We start from the raw sequence: 23,775 nt of genomic DNA on the forward strand, positions 1-23,775 counted from the left end.
TTCAGCATCTTACTAGATAGATTTAGCTATTTGGACTGCCATAGGTCAGGTTTTCTAACTATTCATCACTGCAGCAGCTGGATTTCATCTCTTAATTCTCTTCACAGATCAGCCTGTTGGCTCCGTTCCTCCTTTTAACACGGAAGTGACTGAGACTTCAATCGTCATCACCTGGACACCTGCCCCAAGAATTGGTTTCAAGGTAGGAGAAACCAAAGTGCCATGTACCTTTTCCTCTTTCTTCATTATGACTGGGAGGACTGATTACGGCTAGGGGTACAAAGCAACTCAGCTTGAGCTCTGGGTATCTAAAACAAGTGACAGGATTAGTGGTTGGGATGGAGGATACGGACCCATGCTGGGTGACAAGACAAAATGATGATAACTCCATGGGATAGGAGTGCTTAAGACTGAAAAGAAAGCTTTGCTTCTTCTCTGCAGCTTGGTGTGCGCCCAAGCCAAGGTGGAGAGGCTCCCCGTGAGGTCATCTCTGATTCTGGCAGCATTGTGATATCTGGCCTGACCCCTGGTGTGGAGTATACCTACAGCCTCACAGTCCTGATGGACGGCCAGGAGAGAGAGACCCCAATCATCAGGAGAGTGACCACACGTAAGACACGCTTGCTTTTCTGCAGCTATTTCTTCTTCCACTTGCTTCTTCTGCACTCCTCAGATGAATATCTGTCTTCAGGAAGTCTCTTGTGGGTTTTTTTGATGCACAGGGGACTGTAGAGCTAGCTTATAGGGTCAGAACTTCAGAAGTCTTAGCTAGTTCTGAAGAATGAGAATAGAATCTGGGAAGAAGGGATGCTGAGGGAGCTAGCATGATTCTCAAAGCCAGAAATAACTCATTGATCTGAATGCTTACAGCACTGTCTCCACCAACCAACCTGCGCCTGGAGCCCAATCCTGATACTGGAATCCTGATAGTCTCCTGGGATAGAAGCACAACTCCAGGTAACTGTATGACCTCATGCTGATCTTGAAACCTCTGTTGTACCAGGATGGTAATACTTATCCTATAGTGCCTTGCAGTTCACTAAGGAGATGTTCATGGGAGGCTTGGTACAAAGACATTTTGGGGGGAAAAAAATCTGGTTATATTCGAAGATATAATTCACAGTTAAGTATAGGTTGCTGTAGGACCTATATTCATGACTTGTGTTCTATATGAAATGGTATTTGGGAGTATAAAAACATTTAAATACTTCAGCTGTTTAAGGGATTTGAAGGATTTGGTCGAATACCTCGACTGGTGTGAAAACAGGAAAGCAAACTAGACCTAAAAAAATACTTCTGACAGTGGAGAATGAGCTCGTGTCACTGAGAATATGCATGGGATTTCTGAAAGTGTTCAAGATGAATTCTTTTCCCACAGAAGCTGATGGGAGCTGTGCAGTTGTTTTCCACAAAATAAGGGTTGAAAGGCTTTTGAAAACTCTCAGATGCATCTCTTCTTGATGTGTTGTGAGATTTTCAGCTCGGCAAGGTCTCAGGGAGACCTGAAATAATGCTGGATATCTGTATTTCAGGCATCAGCGGCTACCGAGTGACCACTGCTCCTACAGATGGGCAGCAGGGCTCTACCTTGGAGGAAGTAGTAGGTGCAGATCAGACCTCCTGCACCTTTGAGAACCTAAACCCTGGTGTGGAGTACAATGTCAGCGTTTACGCAGTCAAAGATGACCAGGAGAGCATCCCCATCTCCAAAACCGTCACGCAAGGTAATGAAGGCATTGTTAGCCACTCGGAGTTGAGCCACAGAGCTCTACACTGTAGGTCTCCCAGCTAATATCATGGCATAGGGCAGTAGAAGAAGTTTAATGCCCATCTCCCTAGGTGGTCTCGTTTTGTTTTTGTTTGTGAGGGCTCTGTTTGTGTGTTTTTGTTTCTGTTCAGCCCTGCAGTGATGCCAGCTGCTGTGTTTGCTTGCTCTTACAACGCTGCTTTAAGATGTCTGTTCTTCACTGAAGTACTGTTTGCAATCTTGAAGTGAACTAATACTGCAATACTGCATAATGAAAGCAGTGATGGCTTTAGCCCTTTGCCATCTTCTGGTGCAAGAAAGAGCTAAGAATGTATGTCTCTGGCTTTCAGCACTCTTTAAAGGTGATATGGTACATGTATTCTGTGCAGATTAACGATGATTTTACAGAAAATTGGCTTTTTTTGGCACCTATCCTGTAAAATAAGTTGGTTTTTTTTCTCCCAGCAGAACGATAAAATAGAATGTAACCACTGTTATGGCATAGGCCAATATAGTCCCTTCAGATGGGTTGATGCTTTTATGATCCCAATGACAAAAGTCAGACTTAACATTTGAACGAGGCAAAAAATCTGTCAATCAGTAATATTTCAGAGGAGCTTGTTTTGTTTGTGTTTTAATAGACTTTATTATCCTGTTTTAACTTGGGAAAAAAAAAAAAAGGGTATGTTCTATGTTTCAATTCATTCAAAGGATGGTTCTTTGTCTCTTCATTGTTTGAAGTAAACTTGATGCAAGTTAAGTGCCCAGCCTGTTCCAGGCCTTTTTGGAAATAGTATGTCTGCAGTGCATTGCCCTGGTGGATCTGGGTCCAGGTTTCAGCTTCTGTCTGCTCAGAGAGGCAGCTGAAGACTGCGTGGAAGTACAATATAAAGAGCAAAAAATACCCTATCCCCAAAATTCTGCTTCTCCAGCCAAACCCCAAGAGAAACTTTTCATATCACCACAATTGCTTCTACATTTCTGTCGATGTTAATTGTGATGAACACTGCTTTTTTCTCCCTTGTCTTTCTTTTGCCTCCGTGTGTCTTCGCCCTTCCTGTTTGCTCTTTAACTCATTAGAGGTGCCCCAGCTCACTGACCTAAGCTTTGTTGACATAACTGACTCGAGCATCGGCCTGAGGTGGACCCCGTTAAATGCCTCCACCATTATTGGGTACCGCATCACAGTAGTTGCGGCAGGAGAAAGTGTCCCTATTTTTGAAGACTTTGTGGACTCCTCAGTAGGATACTACACAGTGACAGGCCTGGAGCCGGGCATTGATTACGACATCAGTGTAATCACACTCATTAATGGCGGAGAGAGCGCCCCTACCACTCTGACACAGCAAACGGGTGAATGTTGATCATTTCTGTGTTTCGTGGCACGGACGGTGTGTCATGCTGTCACTGGCTGTGGGGACCGTGGGGCTTTGTCCAAAGAGGAGTCGAGCCGCACGCTGAGGGAAAGGCGAAAGGCAAGCAGAGCCAGCTCATTGCTTTTTCTAAACGGCTGCTGGGATGGATATGCACCGGTCAGCTTTCTGATTTGAACGGCTGCAGGCTTGCCAGGCTCAGTCACGTTCTGCTGTTCAGATTTCTGGCGTGCAGGTGGAACGGAGAGATTCATATTCACCAGACTTCTAAGCTGCGCTTCCCCAAAATGAAAGTGCCAAAGCGTGGAGCAGTTCAGCAGGTACCCTCCACTTTATCCCTAGCCTATTGGAGCTTCAGCAGCCCGTTTCAGTGGCGGCCCCACTCTTTCCACAACGCCCCGAAAGGATGCAGGTGAAACACCGCTCCCTGAGCACATGCCATTGACAGCCATGTCACACCGTCAAGGGTCTCTGTAGTGCATGGGCAGAAGGCGAGCTGGAAACTGGTTCTTGCATGAAATCCTATTGTGTTGGAAAATCCTGAGGCTGTAAATCCCTCAACGCAAGTAGAAGTAGAGTTGTAAGAAATTAGTGGTATACCCTCTTCTCCCCTACGTGTGCATGTATGAATTCTAGATGAGATGACTTTTCCATCTGTAAGCTGCTGTATGGCAACTTTAAACCTTTCTTGGCTCTACATCTGTAATATGAAATCCAGCTGCAAGAAGCACGTTACTGAAACTTGCTATCTTGTTTTCAAATTAGTCCCACGAGGTATATTGAAAGTACTGGGAAATGCCAGGAGGCTAAAGGAGCCTGACAGCAGTACAGGCATACTTTTCTCTTAACTGTAGTGGAACCAACTGTAGTTTAGAAGTCCGTTTGCATGGGTCTGACACAGTAGTTTGTTATGCATGAGATACTTCCTCTGGTTTCCTTGTCTCGATCAGCTTTTACGTACTGTAGAAGATTAAGATCTATTTGTTCTTTCCTGTGTAGCTGTGCCTCCTCCCACTGATCTCCGCTTCACTAATGTGGGGCCTGATACCATGAGGGTGACATGGACTGCACCAACTTCCATCGTGCTGAGCAGTTTCTTGGTGCGCTACTCACCTGTGAAGAAGGAGGAGGACGTTGCAGAGCTGACAATTTCACCCTCAGACAACGTGGTGGTCTTAACAAGTAAGAAGGTTACATTCAGAAGACAAATATAGGAGACCCCTTATATGTAGAAATGGCATAAGGGAAGGCAAAAGGAACTGCTCCAAGTAGAGCTGGCTGGATTCTCAGCTCATTTAAACAGATGTCAGAGTAGCCTCATGCAAACTTACAGCGAGTGAATTTTGGCCACTAGCTTTAACCAGGTTAAAACCAAACCACAGGAGCGTTTTCCCATCAGTCCAAGGACAGTCATGAATCAGAGTATGGGGCAATTGCTTTGATTTACAGCCTGGTTAGGTATTAAGAGTAAATACCTATTGCTCTCCTAGTTTGCAAAGATGTCAAGGGCTTGTAGTGCGGGAGGCCCAGGGGGATGACCAGAATGTGCAAAAGGTCATTGCTCCTTGGGCTCTGTGTGTCAGAAAAATAAATACTGTTTGGGAACTTTACAGAACATGACAAAAAATCCTGGCCAGTTTTCAAAAAGTGGACATTAGTTTTGGTGTTTGTGTTTGCTTTTTTGTGTTTCGTTGTTGTTTGTTTGTTTTAGCTGGTGCAGAAGCTAGGTTTTATTTGAAGTTTTTCCCCATCCTGCAAGCAGGTTTGTTGAGTGAAAGACAATACCTGCTTTCAGAATACAGGACCAGGTGGGAACCTTGTGTGAGTTAAAATAGCTGTGTTAGAAATCCTTGGCCCTATCCCAGTTTGTATCAGATAGAACTTTGCTGTGGCATGTGACTAGATACCAGAAAGGACCCCGATGAAAACACATTGCTTCAAGCCAGTCCCCACAGAAAGATAACAGCATTTCTAGTAACTGTAATGCCACAAAAAAAGCTGATTTAAGTTTATCCTGGAGGCTCAGATCTTCCACCAGTTAAAACTTGAATACCTCCCTTGAGAAACACTGTTAAAATTGCACCAGTTTGTTAAGTGACTGCTACCATTAGTAAAGAAGTTTGTCTAAATCCCTTTATTTAAACTCCACAGATCTGCTTCCTGGTACTGAGTATCTGGTGAGAGTCTACAGTGTTTCTGAGCAACATGAGAGTGCGCCTTTGTCTGGAATCCAGAAAACAGGTACTAGACAAAACCTGAGATACACATGTAATTAGTGTGGTCCATCAAGTGTCCATTCACTTCATCTTGCTGCTCTTGTTTGTCCGTGCTCATCTTACTAACAAATCATCAGCTATACATTAAAGAGCAATGCGGATCTATATTCTTGGAAACACTAGGAAATCTAACATCCAATGCCTGAGAGCCAGGTCTGCTGGTCATTAATAAAGCTTTGTAGGCCCTGGTGTGAACGTACCAATCGTGTGTGGATGACGGTGAGCTTAGGCAGAGCCTATTGCATCTGTCACTGAGCCTCTCTTGTCTGCTAAGTGTAACAGAGCTTGCTGGTCATGTGTGCTGCCTGTGTAAGAGCAAACAAATGTTCAGACATATCTCAACACGTCTCTTTGAAACACCTAGGGCTCGATTCCCCCACTGGCCTTGACTTCTCGGATATAACCGCTAACTCCTTCACCGTCCACTGGATCGCTCCTCGCGCCACCATTACGGGCTATAAGATTCGGCATCACCCAGAGCACGGCGTTGGCAGACCCAAGGAGGACCGTGTGCCCCCATCACGGAACTCCATCACCCTCACCAACTTGCTCCCAGGGACAGAGTACGTGGTCAGCATCATCGCCATCAACGGCAGGGAGGAGAGCGTGCCCTTGGTTGGCCAGCAAACAACCGGTAAGCCTTGAGGGACGGATCAGCTGGCTTAGTGTTATCACGAGGATTCTGGTGTCCTCTAATGGATAGACCAGATCTTCTCTGCCAGCTGGTGAAACTGTGCTCGTGAGTAAAGGCTCTGTGGTACTGAGGTAAAGCATTAGCTGTATCTAAACTCTCATCTCTGTTTTTCCAGTGTCAGATGTTCCGAGGGACCTGGAAGTCAACCCCACCAGCCCAACCAGCCTCGAGATCTCTTGGGATGCTCCTGCAGTGACAGTCAGATACTACCGGATCACTTATGGTGAAACAGGTGAGGGCAGGTGGCCGTGGCAGTTGTGGACCAGCAGCTGTAGTTTGAGGCCATTGGAAAGCTACAACAAATAGCAAAGGCAGGTTTGACTGCAGCAGACAAAAAATTCCATTCTTATCTCTGAGATTCTTTCATCATGTCTAGAGAATATTGTCAAACACAAGATTTATTTTTACAGGGTAGTAAATGACCTTTATCTTCCTCTGAAAAAAAAAAAAGAGAACATCTTAGAGGTGGTGCTCTATGCACATTTCATGTTTTTTCCTTGGGTTGGACTGAAAAAGAATTTGACCCCAAACTCCCCAAAACCAATCATTCAATATCCTCTCTTCCCTTGGATGCATATACAATAGTCCTGTATTTTTATAATGATGTATATTTGAAGAGATCCAAAGATTGCATTTCTCTTTCCACCCCATCTTCTTCAGGTGGAAATAGCCCTGTGCAGGAGTTTACAGTGCCTGGCACCATGTCTCGTGCTACCATCACTGGCCTCAAACCCGGCGTGGACTACACCATCACTGTGTATGCTGTAACTGGTCGTGGAGACAGCCCTGCCAGCAGCAAGCCTGTTACTGTCACCTACAAAACAGGTGAGGTCTCCTTACACAACAAAAAAGCACGCACCAAAAAACCCTACAACTTTAATATAGCTAACCCCCTTAAAGTTGCATTAATAAACCCCATTTTCTTTTCCAAGTCACGGGCTGTGTTCTAAGCTCATCATTTTCAGCAGAGCTGCGTGTTGTGGTGGCCCAGCATGATAATGAGATGATGCAAAAGGACACCATGGACTTGGACTTTTGAAGGAGGGAGACTAAATGGAATCCAGATGGAGATGCAAGCAGTATGTAACTGCTTGCTGTGGAGTTGGGCTCTCATATCAAGAGTGCCTATTGGCTCAGCTCTGGTGCTTCTGGTGCTCTGCGATCCCAGTAAGCCCTGGATTTCTTACTCCAGGACTCTCTCCTCACTCTTGGTGTGGACCTAGCCTACTGCTAGATAAAAGCATCTAGTAAGCTTTGAAACAACAGAAAAGCTCAAGTAACCTTCGCGTGAGTTTCACTCACCACCCACACAGCATGGATAAGACCTTTTTGCTCTGTGCTAGTATGAGGGGTAAATAGCTGTTTGTGTTTTCTGCTTTAAGAAATGCAGCCTAGAAAAGGAAAAGCAGAACACAGTTCAGCGAGGAAGTAACCATGGATGGAAGGTTTCCTGTAGCAGTGTACTCAAAACCTATTTTTCTTGCCCAGAAATAGACACACCATCCCAGATGCAAGTTACTGATGTCCAGGACAACAGCATCAGCATCAGATGGCTCCCTTCATCATCCCCAGTCACAGGGTATCGGGTGACAGCTGTCCCCAAGAAAGGGCATGGACCCACGAAAACCAAGAATGTTCCTCCAGGTAAGAGTACACAAAATCTCTTTCCACAGATCTGTAAGGAACACAAGACTTGGGGATCACTATCAGGCACTGGACATAAACTCCAAAGCAGACTTATCCTGCTTGAACCTTTGTTGCTTTCCTGCTGGCTTCAATTGAGTCTCATAAAGGGGAAGCTAGGATACATTTTTGCCCTGAAAGCTTTACACTTCTGTGATGCTGCTCTGCTGCAAAGGTTTGTTCTTGGCAACCTCTGTACCTCTGAGAAGCACCTGGATTTCAAGGGAATGCTACTGAATTTTCTAGCATCCTGCAAAACCTGCAAAACATCATCCAAAGTCCTGCTCAGGGTCATATTATGGGGTACTTACTTACAGTGTGTGACCAAGTCCATGCTTCAGGCTTGACATCGTGTAAAGAGGGCCAGGCAGCTCTCAGGTAGCTCTCAGGAAAACAGGCAGTGGGTTTGATGGGATTGGCAGAGATTAGCTCTGAGGGTTGCTTGTGAAGCATTTGATCAGTCCTACCTCAGAAAACAGAGAAAACAGCTCTGCTCTTGCTTTTTCTACAGTGTTAATCTTTTAGCTGTGGGGCCTTTGGGCAGGAGCAAATTGCAGGTGCCTTGTCCTGAACAGCTGGAGATCCGTACTGCGAGAAGTTAAACCTGATTCATCAAACTTACCTCATGTTAGTGATGTTCAGTCACAAAATGGCCAATACAGACCTTTTGTTTGCAAGCACTTAGAGGGAAATGCTCTGCAGCTTTGTGTGGGTGCAGAAGTTCTAACACTGTTCTTTCCTGCCAGATCAAACACAAGTCACTATTGAAGGCCTGCAGCCCACGGTTGAGTACATGGTCAGTGTCTACGCTCAGAATCAGAACGGAGAGAGCCTCCCCTTGGTCGAGACAGCTGTCACCAGTATGTATTTCACTTGGGGGTAACACAACAAATGTTACCTTGTGATGTCTGAATTCACTGAGCCGTGTCACGTCCCCGGTGAAACCAGGTGGCAGGTCCCCAGTTCCCAGGAGGATGCAAGGTGGCCTGCCCTGTGTTAAGTACCACGCATCTGATAGCAGATGCTGGCAGACATGCAGTCCTTCTCCCCACCCCCACAAAATGCTGCGCTTCTGATTTTCTTTCACTAAAGCTGCAGTCTTTTTGGGCTTTGTTTGCCTTCAGCCAATCAGTGGGAAAAATGTGCAAAGATTTCTTGCGTTGAGCTAGGTGGCAGAGGTGATTGCTGTTAAGGGACTGGGCAGTTTTGGGAAGCATTTGCCTCCAGTGTAAATCCCTATGCCTCTGGGGTAGGGATTTCAACATCCACTATTCCTTTGCTCAGGTTCGTGTTCAAAACCACAGCTCCACCCCAAATAGTTACAGAGCTGTCCTAAAGACAGCAGACATTCTCTGAAACTTCTCAGAGGTGAAAAAGGAGCTCACATCAATTTCATGCTCAAAAGTTCCTGGAAAACACATCACCTTTGCCAACTAGAAAACACAGAAAATTCAGAACTAGCATAACACAGCAAATGAAAAAATTGGAATCCTGTAGGAAAGGGTAATTTAGGTCTGACGTAAAAGTTTTCCAAATCTTCCCATAATGAATGGGCATTGCTCTGCAGCAGACTTCTGTGGAGCACGGCTCTCTCACTTTGCAGTCTAGCACTGAGCTCTGATCTTAATAGCAAAATCCAATGAACTGGTCTTGCTGGGAAGCGTGAGTATCACGCAGTTGCACCTGTGGACATTCCCTGTGCACGCAGTGCAAAGCTGAGAAGTTTGCTTTTTTGTTTGTAATTGATTTAAAAATATAATTTACTGGGTAATTTGCTTTCTTGATTGTGTGTTAATTGGATATTAATTTATGAAAGAGAAGAGTGGGACTGATTCTCCTCGGTCTGGTGCTTTGCACAGCAGCTTAAAATAGTGAAAAGCAAATGCAGCATGAATCCCAGCTTTTCAGGCTGGGTGGCTTGTCTGCCTGCTTCAAGCATGAGGTACTGCTTGCTGGCTCTGGTAGAAACAGGTCTAATGGCCATACGTTTTGTTCTCTTGATCACTTTCAGCTTGCTGAATGCTGCTGGAGTTGTCTAAAAGGGGTAGATCCAGGTACAGAACGTGTCCTGCCTGCTTTGAAGGTGGTGATGCAAGTTCTCGTGGGTTCAACAAGGCTGAGACTGCCATCCTGCTGTCTGGCACTAGCAAATTGTCAGCCTTGCTCTGCACAGCTGTAAGCACATGTGCAAGGTGCAGCACAAAGGAGAATCAAGTGCCCTCTGCCCCGTGCAAAACCAAAAACTGCTTTGCATGTAATAGAGATGCTTTTTATTTTCCTCACCCACGACCTGCTTTTTATCACTTAACCTCTTACCATTAATTTGCCTAACAGACATTGACCGCCCTAAAGGACTAACATTCACTGAGGTGGATGTTGATTCCATCAAAATTGCTTGGGAAAGCCCGCAGGGGCAAGTCACCAGGTACAGGGTGACCTACTCAAGCCCTGAGGATGGAATCCATGAGCTATTGCCGGCCCCAGGTGGCGAAGAAGACACTGCTGAGCTGCATGGCCTCAGGCCAGGTTCTGAGTACACTATCAATATCGTTGCCATATACGATGACATGGAGAGCCTGCCCCTCACTGGGACCCAGTCCACAGGTACACCTTTAACTACACTGCCCAGCGGGCCACGGCAGCAGCAGCTTCTGCCCTGCTGGGTAAAGCAGCTGGTGCTCCGCGCTGGGGAAGCAGCCAGCGGGATGCGATTGCCCCCGAGAGGTGGCTTGGTTGGTGCTGGAGAGCTGGCTGCCTGCACAGTCAGCCTGTGTGTGCCCTGGAGAAGGCAGAGAGGCTCCTCCACTCCAAGGTCTCACAGAGCCTCTGGGTCATTCATTGGCACTGCCCTAAAGCCCGCGGCGCACGTGGGTGCGCACACCATGCAGCCACATCACCTCTGCAAGAAAAGGGTTTGCATTCCCTTATATGCCAGTCTGGTTTAACTCTATGTAGAATACGTTTTAAAAAGGAAAAGGAAACTATTTCTTGAGATGAAGTGACATCCAGCAATAAGGAATTCAGTTTAAAGCTGGCAGCACTGCCTGATGTGTCTTGGTAGCACCTTTGTAATAAAGGTGTCCCATTCATTTGTGGGTGAAAAGTTGGCACACATAATTTCAGAGGTGTAATGAAGGCAGTGTTAGCTTGCGTACAAATGGCTGTACTAAACTGAAGGAAAGTGCTGTAAGGATTGAAGCAGCTGGCTGACTACCTGCCAAAAATGCAAATAGGGTCATTTTTAAAGCCCACTCTGTGGTTTAAGTTTTGTGGGCTGTTCAGAAGCATATATGAAGTCATTAAAGACTTTCCATTGGCTCTTATGGCCTTGAGATTGAGGTCTGTTTCAGCAAAGCAGCAAGGGAGAATCATCTTTTATTTCCAGTCCATAAAACTAGGAAAAACTTCACAGCAACATGCTAATAGCAGGCACTATTGTAAGGTCTATTTTTACCTGTTTACAGCCTGAGGATTACAAACAGTAAGGCAAGAAAATGTTGCAGTGGATGTGCTTCTGTTATGCAGGCATTTGTTTTTAAAGGTAACAGATACATTAGCTCACAAACTGCCTCTGTCGTGATGAGCCTTATGGCCACCACAGCTCTGCTTTTCCATTGCCTTGCTCTCTGTGTAGTAATTTACACTTGTGTAAGTGGCTGTGAAATGCTTCCCCTCTGCATTTGGCAGTATTTTTTGTCCTCTTTGCAATCCCTGAGCCTGCTTCCTACCTACTTGTGAAAATCATCAGTCACATTGTAGAAATGGACAGGGATGGGCAAGTGAAGCAGGACTAAACCGTTAGCTGTGTGATGAAAAGCAGAGATGGGCAGAAGAATGAAAACAAACAGGCCTGCTACAGATGTAAGCACCTCCCAGAGCGTTCACCTTGTATCACAGCCGGTGCTGTTGCTCACCTAACTTCAGGGTAGAAGCAACGAGATCTCCTTATTTTTCCAGAAGAGAAACCTACACACCTAACCCCTTCCACAGTGCTCTGCGCCCGTGCTTGCAAAAGGCACGCTGCTTTCCCACTGCCGTATTTCAGGCCTGAAACAGCCTCGTGTTCAGGAGAGAATGCTGTTTTGTCTGAGGCTGCCACCTTCTTCAAGCTAACCACGTGCCAATCCTGATTTCTGCAGCAATTCCACCTCCGACCAACCTCAAGTTCACTCAGGTGACTCCTACCAGTCTTACCGTCAACTGGAACGCGCCAAACGTTCGTCTCACTGGCTACAGGGTCAGAGTGAACCCCAAAGAGAAGACCGGTCCGATGAAAGAGATCAACCTTTCTCCAGACAGCACATCTGCTGTCGTGTCGGGATTAATGGTAACTGTTTTTCTTGGCGTGATGCAGGCTGGGTTGTAGGAAGGAAACGTTAGAAGCCGAAGCGATTTCAAATTCCTGGGTTCCTCATTACAGCTCCTAAAGGTCTGACTCTGTTTGAAGTCTGACCAGCCGTCAGCTGTAACAGCTTGTTAGCATAGGTCTTAAAATGCAAGGAATTGGCCCGCTGGATCTTTCCCCTGCCTCATTTTGCACAGAGGGTGCATGCTTTAATCAAATGCAGATGATCAGGTTCGCAATCGAACAGTGACCCACTCAGATGCCTTAACTCATCTTTCACAAAAGCAGTCAGGTAAAAGTGACCTAATGCAGTGATTTTCAAGCTGTGATACGGGAGCTCCGGCCATCCTGTCTATTTCTAAGACATCTCCAAAGTGTAAGTAAGGAAGGAGAGTCTTTTATGGGTATGCTTAAATATGCTATATAGCCATCTTCTCCACGGGAAATATTTCAGCAGTTTGTGTACTGGAAAGAGCTTGAAAATCACTGCTTCTGTGGTTTCTGCTATCTTAAAAAGCTACTAGTCTGTTTTCAGGGAGTTTTATGAATCATTTTGAAAAGCGAGCCTTGAAATACATCCTAATTTAAGTGGTCTCCTGATCAGGTGCAGCTGAGGACTAAAGACCATGCTTAAAGCTGTAACTCTCACCATTCTCCTTTCTTTACAGCAAGAGAGTTATCATAGCAAATGGCATTCATTAACCCCAGGAAAATGAGGATATGAATTCTCTTTTCCTGAAGAGGGAGTTTTGAAGCTCAGAGATCCCAAAATGGGGGATGACAAACTTCTTTCTCAGCTCCTGGCTGCGTGTGCACACTGCTCATACTCTCAGTAGCAATGTTAGCAGGATCCACATCTCTTATTACAGTTGGAAATCATTAGAATCATCCCACCAACCCTCACTGATTTATTTTAAGGTTTCATACTTTAATTGGCTCCACAGAACAAAGACGTTTCCCAGTGTCTTTGCTGTAACACGGTGTAACTGTGTCTCTTCCAGGTGGCAACCAAGTATGAAGTGAGTGTGTATGCCCTGAAGGACTCTCTGACCAGCCGACCTGCCCAGGGGGTGGTGACCACTCTTGAAAGTAAGTGGTGATCCTCCCCAAGTGACCATTTCATTTTGTGATGGGCAAAGAGGCCCAGAGACAGAGATTTTGACTTGTCAGAAGCAGAGCTCTATGCTAAGCTCTAGCAAAAGCTTTCACAAAGACTTTGTTGGTAAATTCACAATCCCCATGGTACTGATGGTGACCCTTTCCTTCTGGTGCAGATGTCAGTCCTCCTCGCAGAGCCCGTGTGACAGATGCCACAGAGACGACCATCACCATTACCTGGAGAACCAAGACTGAGACAATCACTGGCTTCCAAATTGATGCCATCCCAGCAGCAAGTGGCCAGAACCCCATCCAGAGGACCATCAGCCCTGACGTTAGGGCTTACACTATCACTGGTAAGTGAGATGCTTCAGCAGACAGGGACTTCCAGGGTTGTCAGTGAGTATCCTGGCTTCTTATTTTGTAGTAGAACTGCCTTGATGGGAATAATAGAGGGGGAAGAAAAAAAAAGATGGGAAAAAAAAAAATGGAGTCATGGCGTCAAGTCTCCAAGAAGTTGTTGAAGGGAACTCTGGTGCCTGTTTTGGATGGTTTCCTCAGATGAGTGTTACAACAAATAAAATGCAGAATCATAGAATGGCTGGGTTGAAAAGTGCCACAATGCTCATCCAGTTTCAACCTCCCTGCTGTGTGCAGGTCACCAACCCCCAGACCAGGATGCGCAGAGCCACATCCTGCTTGGCCTTGAATGCCTCCAGGGATGGGGCATCCACAGCCTCCTTGGGCAACCTGTTCCAGTTCGGAGAACCCCCACCTTTGCCAGTGTGGAGAACCTTCAGGACTAACCAGAGCAGCCCCTGGTGCATTGCAGTGTATTTCCTGCTTCTGCAACAAAGGCTGACCCTTTGTTTCAACTCCATTCTAGGCTTGCAACCTGGCAATGACTACAAGATCTACCTTTACACCCTGAATGAGAATGCCCGCAGCTCTCCAGTAGTGATTGATGCTTCCACAGGTGATGATACTGTCTGATTCTCTGCACATGCTAACACACAGCAATTGCCTTGGGTCAGGCAGAAGTTGTGTGTATCTGACTGCATGCAATCCTGTGTCTCATAGCAACGTGTTTTACTCCTGAGCGTGTAAAAGACCTTAGAATATACAACTTGCATAAAGATGTTTGCCTTTTACTGCATCTGACTCTCTTCCTTTGTTTCCACCTAGCCATTGATGCTCCTTCCAACCTGCGCTTCCTTACAACCACGAGCAACTCCCTCCTGGCCACCTGGCAGCCTCCACGAGCCAAGATCACGGGCTACATCATCAGATATGAGAAACCTGGCTCACCAGCCAAGGAGCTTCTGCCTCGCCCTCGGCCCGGCGCCACTGAGGCTACTATTACAGGTTTGTGTCTCAGCTTTCTCTGGGAGCTCCTCATTTTAAATGCTTAAGATTTGCCTTCTTTTTGTGACTGGGTGGGATCTAAGGTGCAACAAGAGGTAGGTATGGCTGTGTGTGGGTAGGTGTGTTCTGGATTGAGTGCTGGGGGCAGCAGATTGAACAGAACTTAAATTTCTCCCTCCACGTAGGTACAGGCAGATAGCTGGGAGCTGTTTAGCTCCATCCTCTCCAAATGTAATTAGACCAGCTCATGCAGCTGGGTGACCACAGTAAAGGGCAGCATTACTGCACGAAAGGAACCAAAGAATTACTCCCTGTCCACAGCAGAAAGATCTCATCTTTGTTCCTTCTTGGTTTTTGGGGGCAGTACAAAGAGTCCAGGCTCCTGTTCCTCAGAATGAGTTGAAATGTGACCATGTCAGCAGGGACTGCAGTCACAAAACCTGAGCTTTCAGAATGACTGATGAGGTGCCAGAGCCTTGGGCTTTTTTCACTTGCGTGGAAAACAGCTGTGGCACCAGGGGGAAGAAATGTCAGTCGTTTGTTCAGATCTGATTAGAGAATGGTATTGTATTTGTAGGACAGGTGTGCTCTTACAAAACACTATCTTGCATTAGAAAGTACAGTAAAAGAGCAAAGAATCGTAGTAAATACCCCAAGCTGGAAGAGACCAAGGATTGAGTGTAAGGATCGAGTCCAGCTCATCACTCCATGCAGGACTACCCAAAGATCAGTCCACATGACTGCTCTTTTTCTTAGCTGACCACTATTGCATTTTATCATCAGGCTGTCAAACATAAAATTGTTTTTATGTCTTTTCCCTAGGCTTAGAACCAGGAACTGAATACACCATCTACATCATTGCTGTGAAGAACAATCAAAAGAGTGAACCGCTGGTTGGCCGAAAAAGGACAGGTAAAACAAAGCTGTGGATTGTTGAGTGCTAGCAGGACATGTTTTCCTTTTGGGGAGTACCCTCTTAAGACTGAAATAATGACAGTTTGTAAAATATCCTGCTCACACCTTTGAGCCATTCTTTTTGAGTCAAATAGGCTTTGTAAGGAGGATTTTCTTCTGAGGGTGCAAGAGGTAGGATTCCTAAGTTACCTGAAAGACATTCAAATGAGTTTGAATGTTAAGAATGGAACAACATGCTTGGCATCGGATTCTTGCCTGGGTACCTGATTGACAGTTAAGGTTAATGCTCATATTTCCTTCTAGTTTATCCTGCCATCAAAGGCAGAATCAATTAATTGGTTGCCTGTCGCATTTCTCTTACTCCTCCACCATGTGAGATGGAGACCTGCAGCAAAGCAAAATACTAGCTGGACATCCACATGCGATCTCAGGCCTAGCTTCTCACTGCATCTGGGTGGTTATCTTAACATGATAACAACAGAATCTCTCTTTTAATTACATCTTCACAATTTGATCGTTGAGAGCTTCCGTGGGATGCGGTGTTGAAAACTTGCTCAGCTGAATGAAAAATTCATACCAACACACTTCTTATGCCTCCTGTATGAAATAAATATATTTATACAACATATAAAAACATAGAGATAGATAAATCAGTACATTCATAATAGAATGAGATCCTAAAAAGTGTGTTTCATCTTGGGACAATTGCTGATCTTTGCCTGGATCAGTGTACAGCCTCCACTCTAGCTGCTGCATTTGCTACTGTTAATTTTCCACGCTTTGCTTTACGGCTTCTAACCTTTCTTTGCTAGATGATCTGCCCACGTTGATTACTGGACCTCACCCCAACCAGCCCGACATTCTGGACGTGCCTTCAGTTGATGAGGGGACCCCTTACCTCACAAACAATCGGTACGACAATGGAAACGGCATCCAACTTCCAGGCACTTCAGGGCACCCGCAGACAATAGGACACCAAGGTCAGCAAGTCTTCTTGGAGGAGCATGGCTACAGGCGGCCTGTACCCACCACGGCAACTCCCCTTAGGCCTGGGTCGAGACGGCAGCCACCGAATGTAGATGAAGCCATTGAAATCCCAGGCTACCAAGTGCCAATCATAGTGGAGCCTTCGTACCCCCACTCCCGTGGGCCCAGGCGCAACGACACCACTGGCCAAGAAGCTCTTTCCCAGACAACCATCTCCTGGAGGCCTTTGCTGGAGAGCACTGAGTACATCATCTCGTGCCAACCGGTCAGCCAGGACGAAGATACTTTGCAGGTAACTGAACCGTCCTTCCCTGGGTCTCCGGCTTTTTGTTGTGTTAAGGAGGTGGCAGTCTGAGTTGGCTCAGTCTTAGTAATGTGTAGCAGAGAGCAGGAAGGATGAACACTTCTCTAGTAATTCACAGAGAAAAGGGAAATACAAGCTACAGGAAAAAAGTGCCAGAACAGAAAGCCTTTGAAAAGCTTAGTTAGCATCAACTTTTTGCCAGGGAAGGGAGTACGCAGGGAGACAACTGGGAGTTTGCTCCAGAGTTACAAAGGCTTTAGTGCTGCTACTCCATGACAGAGATTTCCTTAACCCATCTCAGTTCTTTCTTGGTTTGTCTCCCTGAAATGGCAGTAACAATATATCCGTCATATCCACAGTCCATAGCAGTGAAGTTTAACTCGGTGTTCGAATGTCCAAGGGGAGCGAGCTGGCTGCATCGCAGCACAGAGCACAGCAGTCAATCTAGGCACCATGTCTGTGGGTTGACACCTGAAGAGTGATCACTTCTTCGTGTGACATGACATGGCATTGCCTGTTCTTGCAGTTCAGGGTTCCTGGCACTTCCTCCAGCGCCACGCTCACCGGCCTCACCAGAGGGGCCACCTACAACATCATAGTGGAAGCCCTGAAGGATCACCGGAGACAAAAGGTGTTGGAAGAGGTGGTCACGGTTGGCAATACTGGTAAGTGAAAGTTTTACAGAGTTCAGGTGAACCTTTGCTGTACTTGCCTTGCTTTCTTTATTCCAGCTTGGGCGCCATGTGGGTTGCCCTGAGAATAGGGAAACTTGTGCAGACGTGGAGAATTTGTAGCAGGATAGTGGGACAAGTGATTTGCGAGTCCCACCAGTTGTGGCTAACCAGCTCACACTGATTGTGTGACTTAGAGCTGTTCTGACCTGTTGTCTAATCATGAACAATGTGCTTTGAGGCTCTAGACCCTCCTCAAAGGCCTGTGGTGGAGAGAAAGCAAGAGATCAGGTGTCTGTTGCTCTCACAGGAAGCCAGGGATCATGCTGGCATTGCAGATTCCTGCCCACCAGGGAAAACTTGCTATCACAAGGACAAGGCATGCTGAAGGGAAGATGCTGGAAGATAACTGCTCTAACAGTCATTTGCCACTGCTTCTGTGCTGGTTATCCAGCAGCACCAGCAGACGGTCCTGAAGGTCTGGCAGTGGGGCAGGCTGCCTGCAGAGATGCTGATTAAGCACAGACAGGCAGCACTTAGACCAGCCACAAGTACGTGTGGGCAGAGGCAGCCCTTGCCACAGCTGGGAAGCCTGGAGCCCACACACACCCTGCGGGACCCAGGCTTTGCTTTTAGCCACACAAGGGATCTGGTCAACAACCCTCCCTCCTTTGTTCTCATTCTGTGGGTACTTTAAGGTCAAAAAGAAGAGGGTAAGATGGGGAAAAAAAGGAAATGAAGAATTAAGGATTTATGCTGTTCACCCCATAAAGTTCTCCATGCATATCCCTGCTGTCCCCATTTCCTTGGGAAATAAGGCTGTTTTTCCCCTTCCAGCAGCCCAGCTGCCTTCAGTCTGTCACTGACTGAATCTTGCCTCTGATCTTGACTCTTGCCTCTGTACCAATGGTTGTAAAACACCTTTTTGATCAAGGCACACATGTAGGGTGGAGATCTGTCTATCCAGCGGCGTGGCTGTAAGTCTCTTTCCACCCTCCCACCCTGCCATGAACTACAGCCTGAAACACCTCCAGAAAGCAACCGTGCAGCCACCAACCTCCTGCCTTTTTCCCCCGGCCTCTCACAGCACATTTCTCATAAACAGACTAAGTCAGGTTGCTGCTCTTCACCAGCCGACACAAAATCTCACATGTGCTTGAAACCTGGCAAATCAAAATGAAAATAGCCTTCATGTCAGCTTTTTATTTAATTTTTTTTTTTATCATTCCTCTGCTCTGACACATGCAAATGGAAAATAAACGCCAGGGAGGCTGAACTGCTGACAGAGCCATCAAATGCCCATGGGGTAGTTCCATTACTAGCAGGATATTCAATGGGCAAAAAACAGCCACATGTATTCAGTGAAAATCGTTCTGCCTTTCAGTGGCTGCGATTGCTGTGCGTGATGCCTGTTTCTTCCCTTTTCATTCCAGTGTCTGAAGGACTAAACCAGCCAGCTGACGACACCTGCTATGATACTTACACTGGCTCCTTCTATTCCATCGGCGAGGAGTGGGAGCGATTATCTGAAACGGGCTTTAAACTCTGGTGCCAGTGCTTGGGCTTTGGCAGTGGTCACTTCAGATGCGATTCCTCTAGTGAGTAGCTTGCTTCTCACCCCCACCCCTCATCCCACGACAACCAGAGCACTAAAGGCATGTTTGACAGCACCCACCTGATCCAAACATGATGCAAACGGAACAGAAGCCTGGTGGAGTGCTTCAACACAGCACATACAAATTCATTTAAACTGTGCTCTCACACTGCAAACAGGGCAAACAGGGCATTTCTGTGACGTGCGTAGATGCATGACTGCATGAGATGTTTGTTGTATAGGAGTAACATTTATATTTAATTACCTGATACACGTGATTGAATTTCTGCAGTCTCTGTCATAGTTCTGCTGGGTGTTTGCTCAAAAAAAACAACAACCCAAAGTGCATTTAAAACATTTTTCTCTCTACCCTGAATCTGTTAAATTCCCTTTCATTAATTTTCCGACTGCCTTCACCACCAATCTTTGTCACATCCTACCTACAGTAGGACGTCTCCCCCTTGAGATTTAGATGAGCTGAAGAGATGCTCTCCTGCCCCTCCTGAGCCAGCATCAAGCTGTTCTCCTCCCACTCTGTCAGTGCACCTGTGGGATGATATATGCCTCTCTTGTTCCCTCTTGCCTTTTCAGAGTGGTGCCATGATAATGGTGTGAACTACAAGATTGGGGAGAAGTGGGACCGGCAGGGGGAGAATGGCCAGATGATGAGCTGCACCTGCCTTGGGAATGGAAAAGGAGAATTCAAGTGTGAACCTCGTAAGTCACTTGATTTGAGAAGCTTTATCATCCATCTCAGGGCTCTTCCATTCACTTTTGGCACTGCCGTGGTGGCATGCAGAGTATCAGTACATCTGATTTGGGTTTTGGAGGTATTCCACCTGCATGGTGACTGATTGAATCTACTCTCACAGGAACTGAAAGCACGGGCCTCACAGTCTCATGCTTGAAAAAATAATTCTCTTCTGTTGGATGCTGTGTGCAGTAACTTGAACTGCCCTCAGCCCTGCAGCCATGCAAGAGGTCTGTCAGCACACTAAATGGCGTAGGTTACTCACAGGATGTTTTTGCAGGGCTTGGCACCTGAAGATCCTTTAGACAAGGCAGCATGCATTAACTAAATTGCTTTTGTCAAGCAGATACTCTCATGGTCTAGTTGACAGTGTCTGGAGAGCTATAGAAATGATGGATTTTCCCTGTGCCGGCCTGTGAGCCCCTGGTCAAACAAACAAGGGCAGTGCACTGGCTGGAGGCTCCTGCTCCGATCGCCACGCCGAGCTCAGGCCACGCAGCTGAGCTCTGCCTGTTTCTCCACAGATGAGACCACGTGCTACGACGATGGGAAGATGTACCAAGTTGGAGAGCAGTGGCAGAAGGAATATTTTGGGGCCATCTGCTCCTGTACTTGTTATGGAGGACAGCAGGTAGGCGGGAGGGCCTTGGCACCCTGGGGATGAGGAAAGGGGAGGCTGTGCTGCGGTGCAATCTTAGGAGTGTTGGGTTTGGGGTCGGGTGGTGGCTTAATGCCCAGGGCAAAACAGGCCTGTGCAAGAAGAAAACTCATCAGTAGGGGTGTTCAAGGGGCTTGGACTCGCTGGAGCTGTACGAATGCTGGCAGCTCCATCGTATCGGTGTCACCTCACCACACATGCTCTCCCCATAGGGCTGGCGTTGTGACAACTGCCGCAGGCCCAGCGTGGAAGTGGCCCCCGAAGGCTCAGCTGGCCACACCTACCCCCAGTTCACACAGAGATACCACCAGGCCACCAACACCGTGAGTACCCCTTCCTTACCACCTCCCTTCCTGCGGGGCTGGGCTGGGGCGCTGGCAGAGGGGCTCTGGGCAGGGCGTGAGGGGTGAGAGTAGCACACAGCTTTGTGCCTGATGGAGAGCCGTGGCACAGCTGCGATGAGCAAAGCACCACTCTGCGCAGTGCAGGACGCACGCTCGAGCTCACACTCACACCGGTGGGACTCACCCAGTGGCACTGGGAGGTGCCTGCATGCTCCAGCTGAGGCGTAGTGCACGTAGTTCTTAGTTGTCACCTAATGCTGCAAGCCAGCTTTGTGCTGGGAGCACCTCCGACAGTGTCTGCCCTGACGGGACAAGGCTAACTGCTTTCCTTCCCTCCCGACAGAACGTCAACTGCCCCATTGAGTGTTTCATGCCCCTAGATGTACAGGCAGACACACAACATCCACGGGGAAAGTAACATCCAGCAAGACTTCTTGCGGCAATGGCAACAGACAAACCAAAGCATAAATACCTATCTGCCACGATTACCATCCAAACTGGAGTGATGCTAGCAAAACTGCATCTTTGAGAATGGCCCTTTTGCTCCGGAGCCATTTTCCCAGCTTAAGCTCAACTCACAGCTTCTCCAAGCGCCACTCTTGGAGTGTTTCAGACTTTTCTCACGATTGGTAGCAATGGTCTCGTTCTTGCTCAAAGTGTTGAATGCCAGTCAGTATTTACAAATCTAAAGGGGGTAAAAAAAAAAAAAGCAAAAAAAAAAAAAAGGGGGGGGTGGTGGGGGGGGAGATACTGAATCACAAACTGGTGGGGGATCAGAACGTCAAGGGGGAGGGAGAGAGTTAGAAGTGGAAGGTTCCCATTCTATGCAAACAACATTTGAGTCCAACATTCCCAACCTTTAGAGATAGGAAAGTCCACCAAACACTTCTGCTTTCACATAAGCGTGCAGCCAGCAGTAAGATAGGAACAGCAAATCCAATCACTGTGATATTTAAAATATGCACAGTCCTGATTCTTTCTCCATGATCCTAGTATTTTTCTAGCTGTATCTTTGTATCTCATGCTGTTATTTATCAGTTTTGTTCCCCTGACCTTCAAGTGTTTTTATATGGGAATAAAATGGATTGAAGACACTTAGTAGGCAGTTGACAAAGAGGAATTTGGTGTAATTATGATCAGTGATTATTTTTATACTGTAAGTGCCAAAGCTTTACTACTGTGGAAAAGAAAAAAAACAACTCTTTTAATAAAAAGATCTACAAACCAGGCATGCAGTTGAAGCGCTTCTCTTTGCTGCCATGGAATCTAGGAAGAAGACCAATATTCTGATCTGGAGTAACATTGCCTTGAAACAAGATGGAGCAAACACCTCAGTGAAATGTAATGTATACCTCGAGAGAATACTTGCAGAGCAGCTTGTTAACTAAAGGCTTCCAGCTGCACCCTGCCCCATAGGGTGAGAGCCCCGCTCACTATGCATGCCTTGTGGGAACAGGTGGAGGAGAGAGAAAGCTGGGGGGGGAAAGGAAAGGCAGTGCTGCTTTGGGCATGAAGGAGGCAAAAGAGAGGGTCCTCGCTCCAGCCAGACACTTTCAAGACCTAAAAATCAAAATAGCTGAAATCAAGCATGGTCTCAGTATTTGAGGTGCCAAAATGGATGAGTTCACATGGAGTTCACATCTGTGAAGTTTGTTCTTGGCCACATCACTGCCCCTGCTGCACTTCTTCCCCTAGAGATGGGAAAGACCACAACTCCCTGCTCTCTGCAATGGAGGATGACTTGTGACTGTCTAAAGGGCTTCTTTGGGGGCTGTCACACTGTTCTTTCAAATCTCAACTATTCCATTACGTGTGCAATGTGGTAAATAGCAAAACTCCCTACCAGTTCACATACCAGCAACATAGCACCACGTCCCCTTGGGCAGTGCTGTAAAGAAAGTCACAGAAATCCTTTTGTTACCTCTGCAGAAAGCCTCAAAGCCAGACAGCACGTCGCTCTGTGCAGATCTCAAGTCTACCATGCTTAAACCTTGGGGTGAGGGCTATAAAAACTCCTGTTAAAGCACTTTATAAAAAAAAAAAACAACAAAAACAACCAAACATCTTGATGATGATGGACAAAATGAGCACTAAGTCGCTTTAGCTTTTGCTGCTATCCCTGCAAAAACTTTGTACAGCCATTGCAATGCAGAACATTAAAGGCTCTTGCCATGATTCCTCGGCCACGTTCCTCACTTGGCTCCAACGGCGCTGTATTGCTCAAGTCATGCATTTCTCTGGATTGAATAAAGCATAGCATGGAAACAGAATCTGGCTTCTTGACATGAGAAACACACACGGCAGTTGCTTTCACAGACTGCTATCTCTAGAGCAGCCAAAACGTTTGCAAATAGGAAGATGAATGCAGGAGAAATCAGTTCTATCCCAGTAATCAATTTTCAAGGGTTAAATGATTATCTAAAACACTTGCAAAGTAGAAGTGGCATAGAGAGACGCAGAAGAACACTTTTATGTTGAACCAGACCTCTTTCAATTTGTCCTTCTCAAGGGAGAGTTATGTATTTTGGACCAGAGGTGAGTTGCCAAAATCCCTGCTCACTGTGCCATGAAGAAACACATTCCAGAGGCACGCAGGAGCCATGCTGAAGTTGTAGCCCATTTGATCTCCTCACTGTAATGGCAAAACAGCACAAACAGAGTAAATATTACAGCATGAAATGCTTCAAAAAATGCATTTGCCCAACCTCTCCATAGAGGTTTGTACTTCGAAAAACAGGAGGGTTCACACTGCTAGTAGAATTTAACACCAATAGCCACCAGCTGAGCACAGAGACAGCAGAAACTCGTGAGATCCCAAACATCAGCCCTGCTTCCTTTATTCTCCCAAGGATCAGCCACAGAACCATCTGCAGATTTTGAAGGTTCTCATGCTTCAGCCAAGTCGTAGTGCATCAAGTGACTGGAGCACCCTGCACCTGCAAGGAGCCCCAGCAGGCTGAAGGGAAAGGT

General features: G+C 46.6%; 1 protein-coding gene across 3 annotated transcripts in view; it reads left to right on the plus strand.

Moving 5' to 3' along the window:
• The window catches only part of FN1 (fibronectin 1), a 49,423-nt gene extending 26,348 nt beyond the window's left edge, over nt 1-23,075 (plus strand). Inside the window, exons 21-46 of one of the 3 annotated variants that reach the window (XM_042822140.1) lie at nt 108-202; nt 442-610; nt 871-957; nt 1,533-1,724; nt 2,828-3,100; nt 4,120-4,302; nt 5,272-5,361; nt 5,761-6,030; nt 6,206-6,322; nt 6,751-6,915; nt 7,579-7,734; nt 8,520-8,633; nt 10,108-10,377; nt 11,913-12,100; nt 13,120-13,207; nt 13,393-13,572; nt 14,103-14,192; nt 14,402-14,581; nt 15,404-15,493; nt 16,309-16,775; nt 17,314-17,452; nt 18,892-19,056; nt 19,644-19,769; nt 20,328-20,434; nt 20,674-20,784; nt 21,149-23,075. In XM_042822140.1, coding sequence (XP_042678074.1) covers nt 108-202; nt 442-610; nt 871-957; nt 1,533-1,724; nt 2,828-3,100; nt 4,120-4,302; nt 5,272-5,361; nt 5,761-6,030; nt 6,206-6,322; nt 6,751-6,915; nt 7,579-7,734; nt 8,520-8,633; nt 10,108-10,377; nt 11,913-12,100; nt 13,120-13,207; nt 13,393-13,572; nt 14,103-14,192; nt 14,402-14,581; nt 15,404-15,493; nt 16,309-16,775; nt 17,314-17,452; nt 18,892-19,056; nt 19,644-19,769; nt 20,328-20,434; nt 20,674-20,784; nt 21,149-21,223 — 4,187 coding nt within the window. In that variant the 3' untranslated portion in view covers nt 21,224-23,075. The remainder of the gene's footprint in view (nt 1-107; nt 203-441; nt 611-870; nt 958-1,532; nt 1,725-2,827; nt 3,101-4,119; nt 4,303-5,271; nt 5,362-5,760; nt 6,031-6,205; nt 6,323-6,750; nt 6,916-7,578; nt 7,735-8,519; nt 8,634-10,107; nt 10,378-11,912; nt 12,101-13,119; nt 13,208-13,392; nt 13,573-14,102; nt 14,193-14,401; nt 14,582-15,403; nt 15,494-16,308; nt 16,776-17,313; nt 17,453-18,891; nt 19,057-19,643; nt 19,770-20,327; nt 20,435-20,673; nt 20,785-21,148) is intronic. The other 2 variants (XM_042822138.1, XM_042822139.1) reach the window with 2 other exon arrangements.
• Nucleotides 23,076-23,775: the final 700 nt, after the last annotated feature.

Source organism: Centrocercus urophasianus, unplaced genomic scaffold, assembly GCF_019232065.1.
Source record: "Centrocercus urophasianus isolate 14NV4802_14NV808 unplaced genomic scaffold, USGS_Curo_1.0 seq_20, whole genome shotgun sequence".
NCBI classification, from domain to species: domain Eukaryota; kingdom Metazoa; phylum Chordata; class Aves; order Galliformes; family Phasianidae; genus Centrocercus; species Centrocercus urophasianus.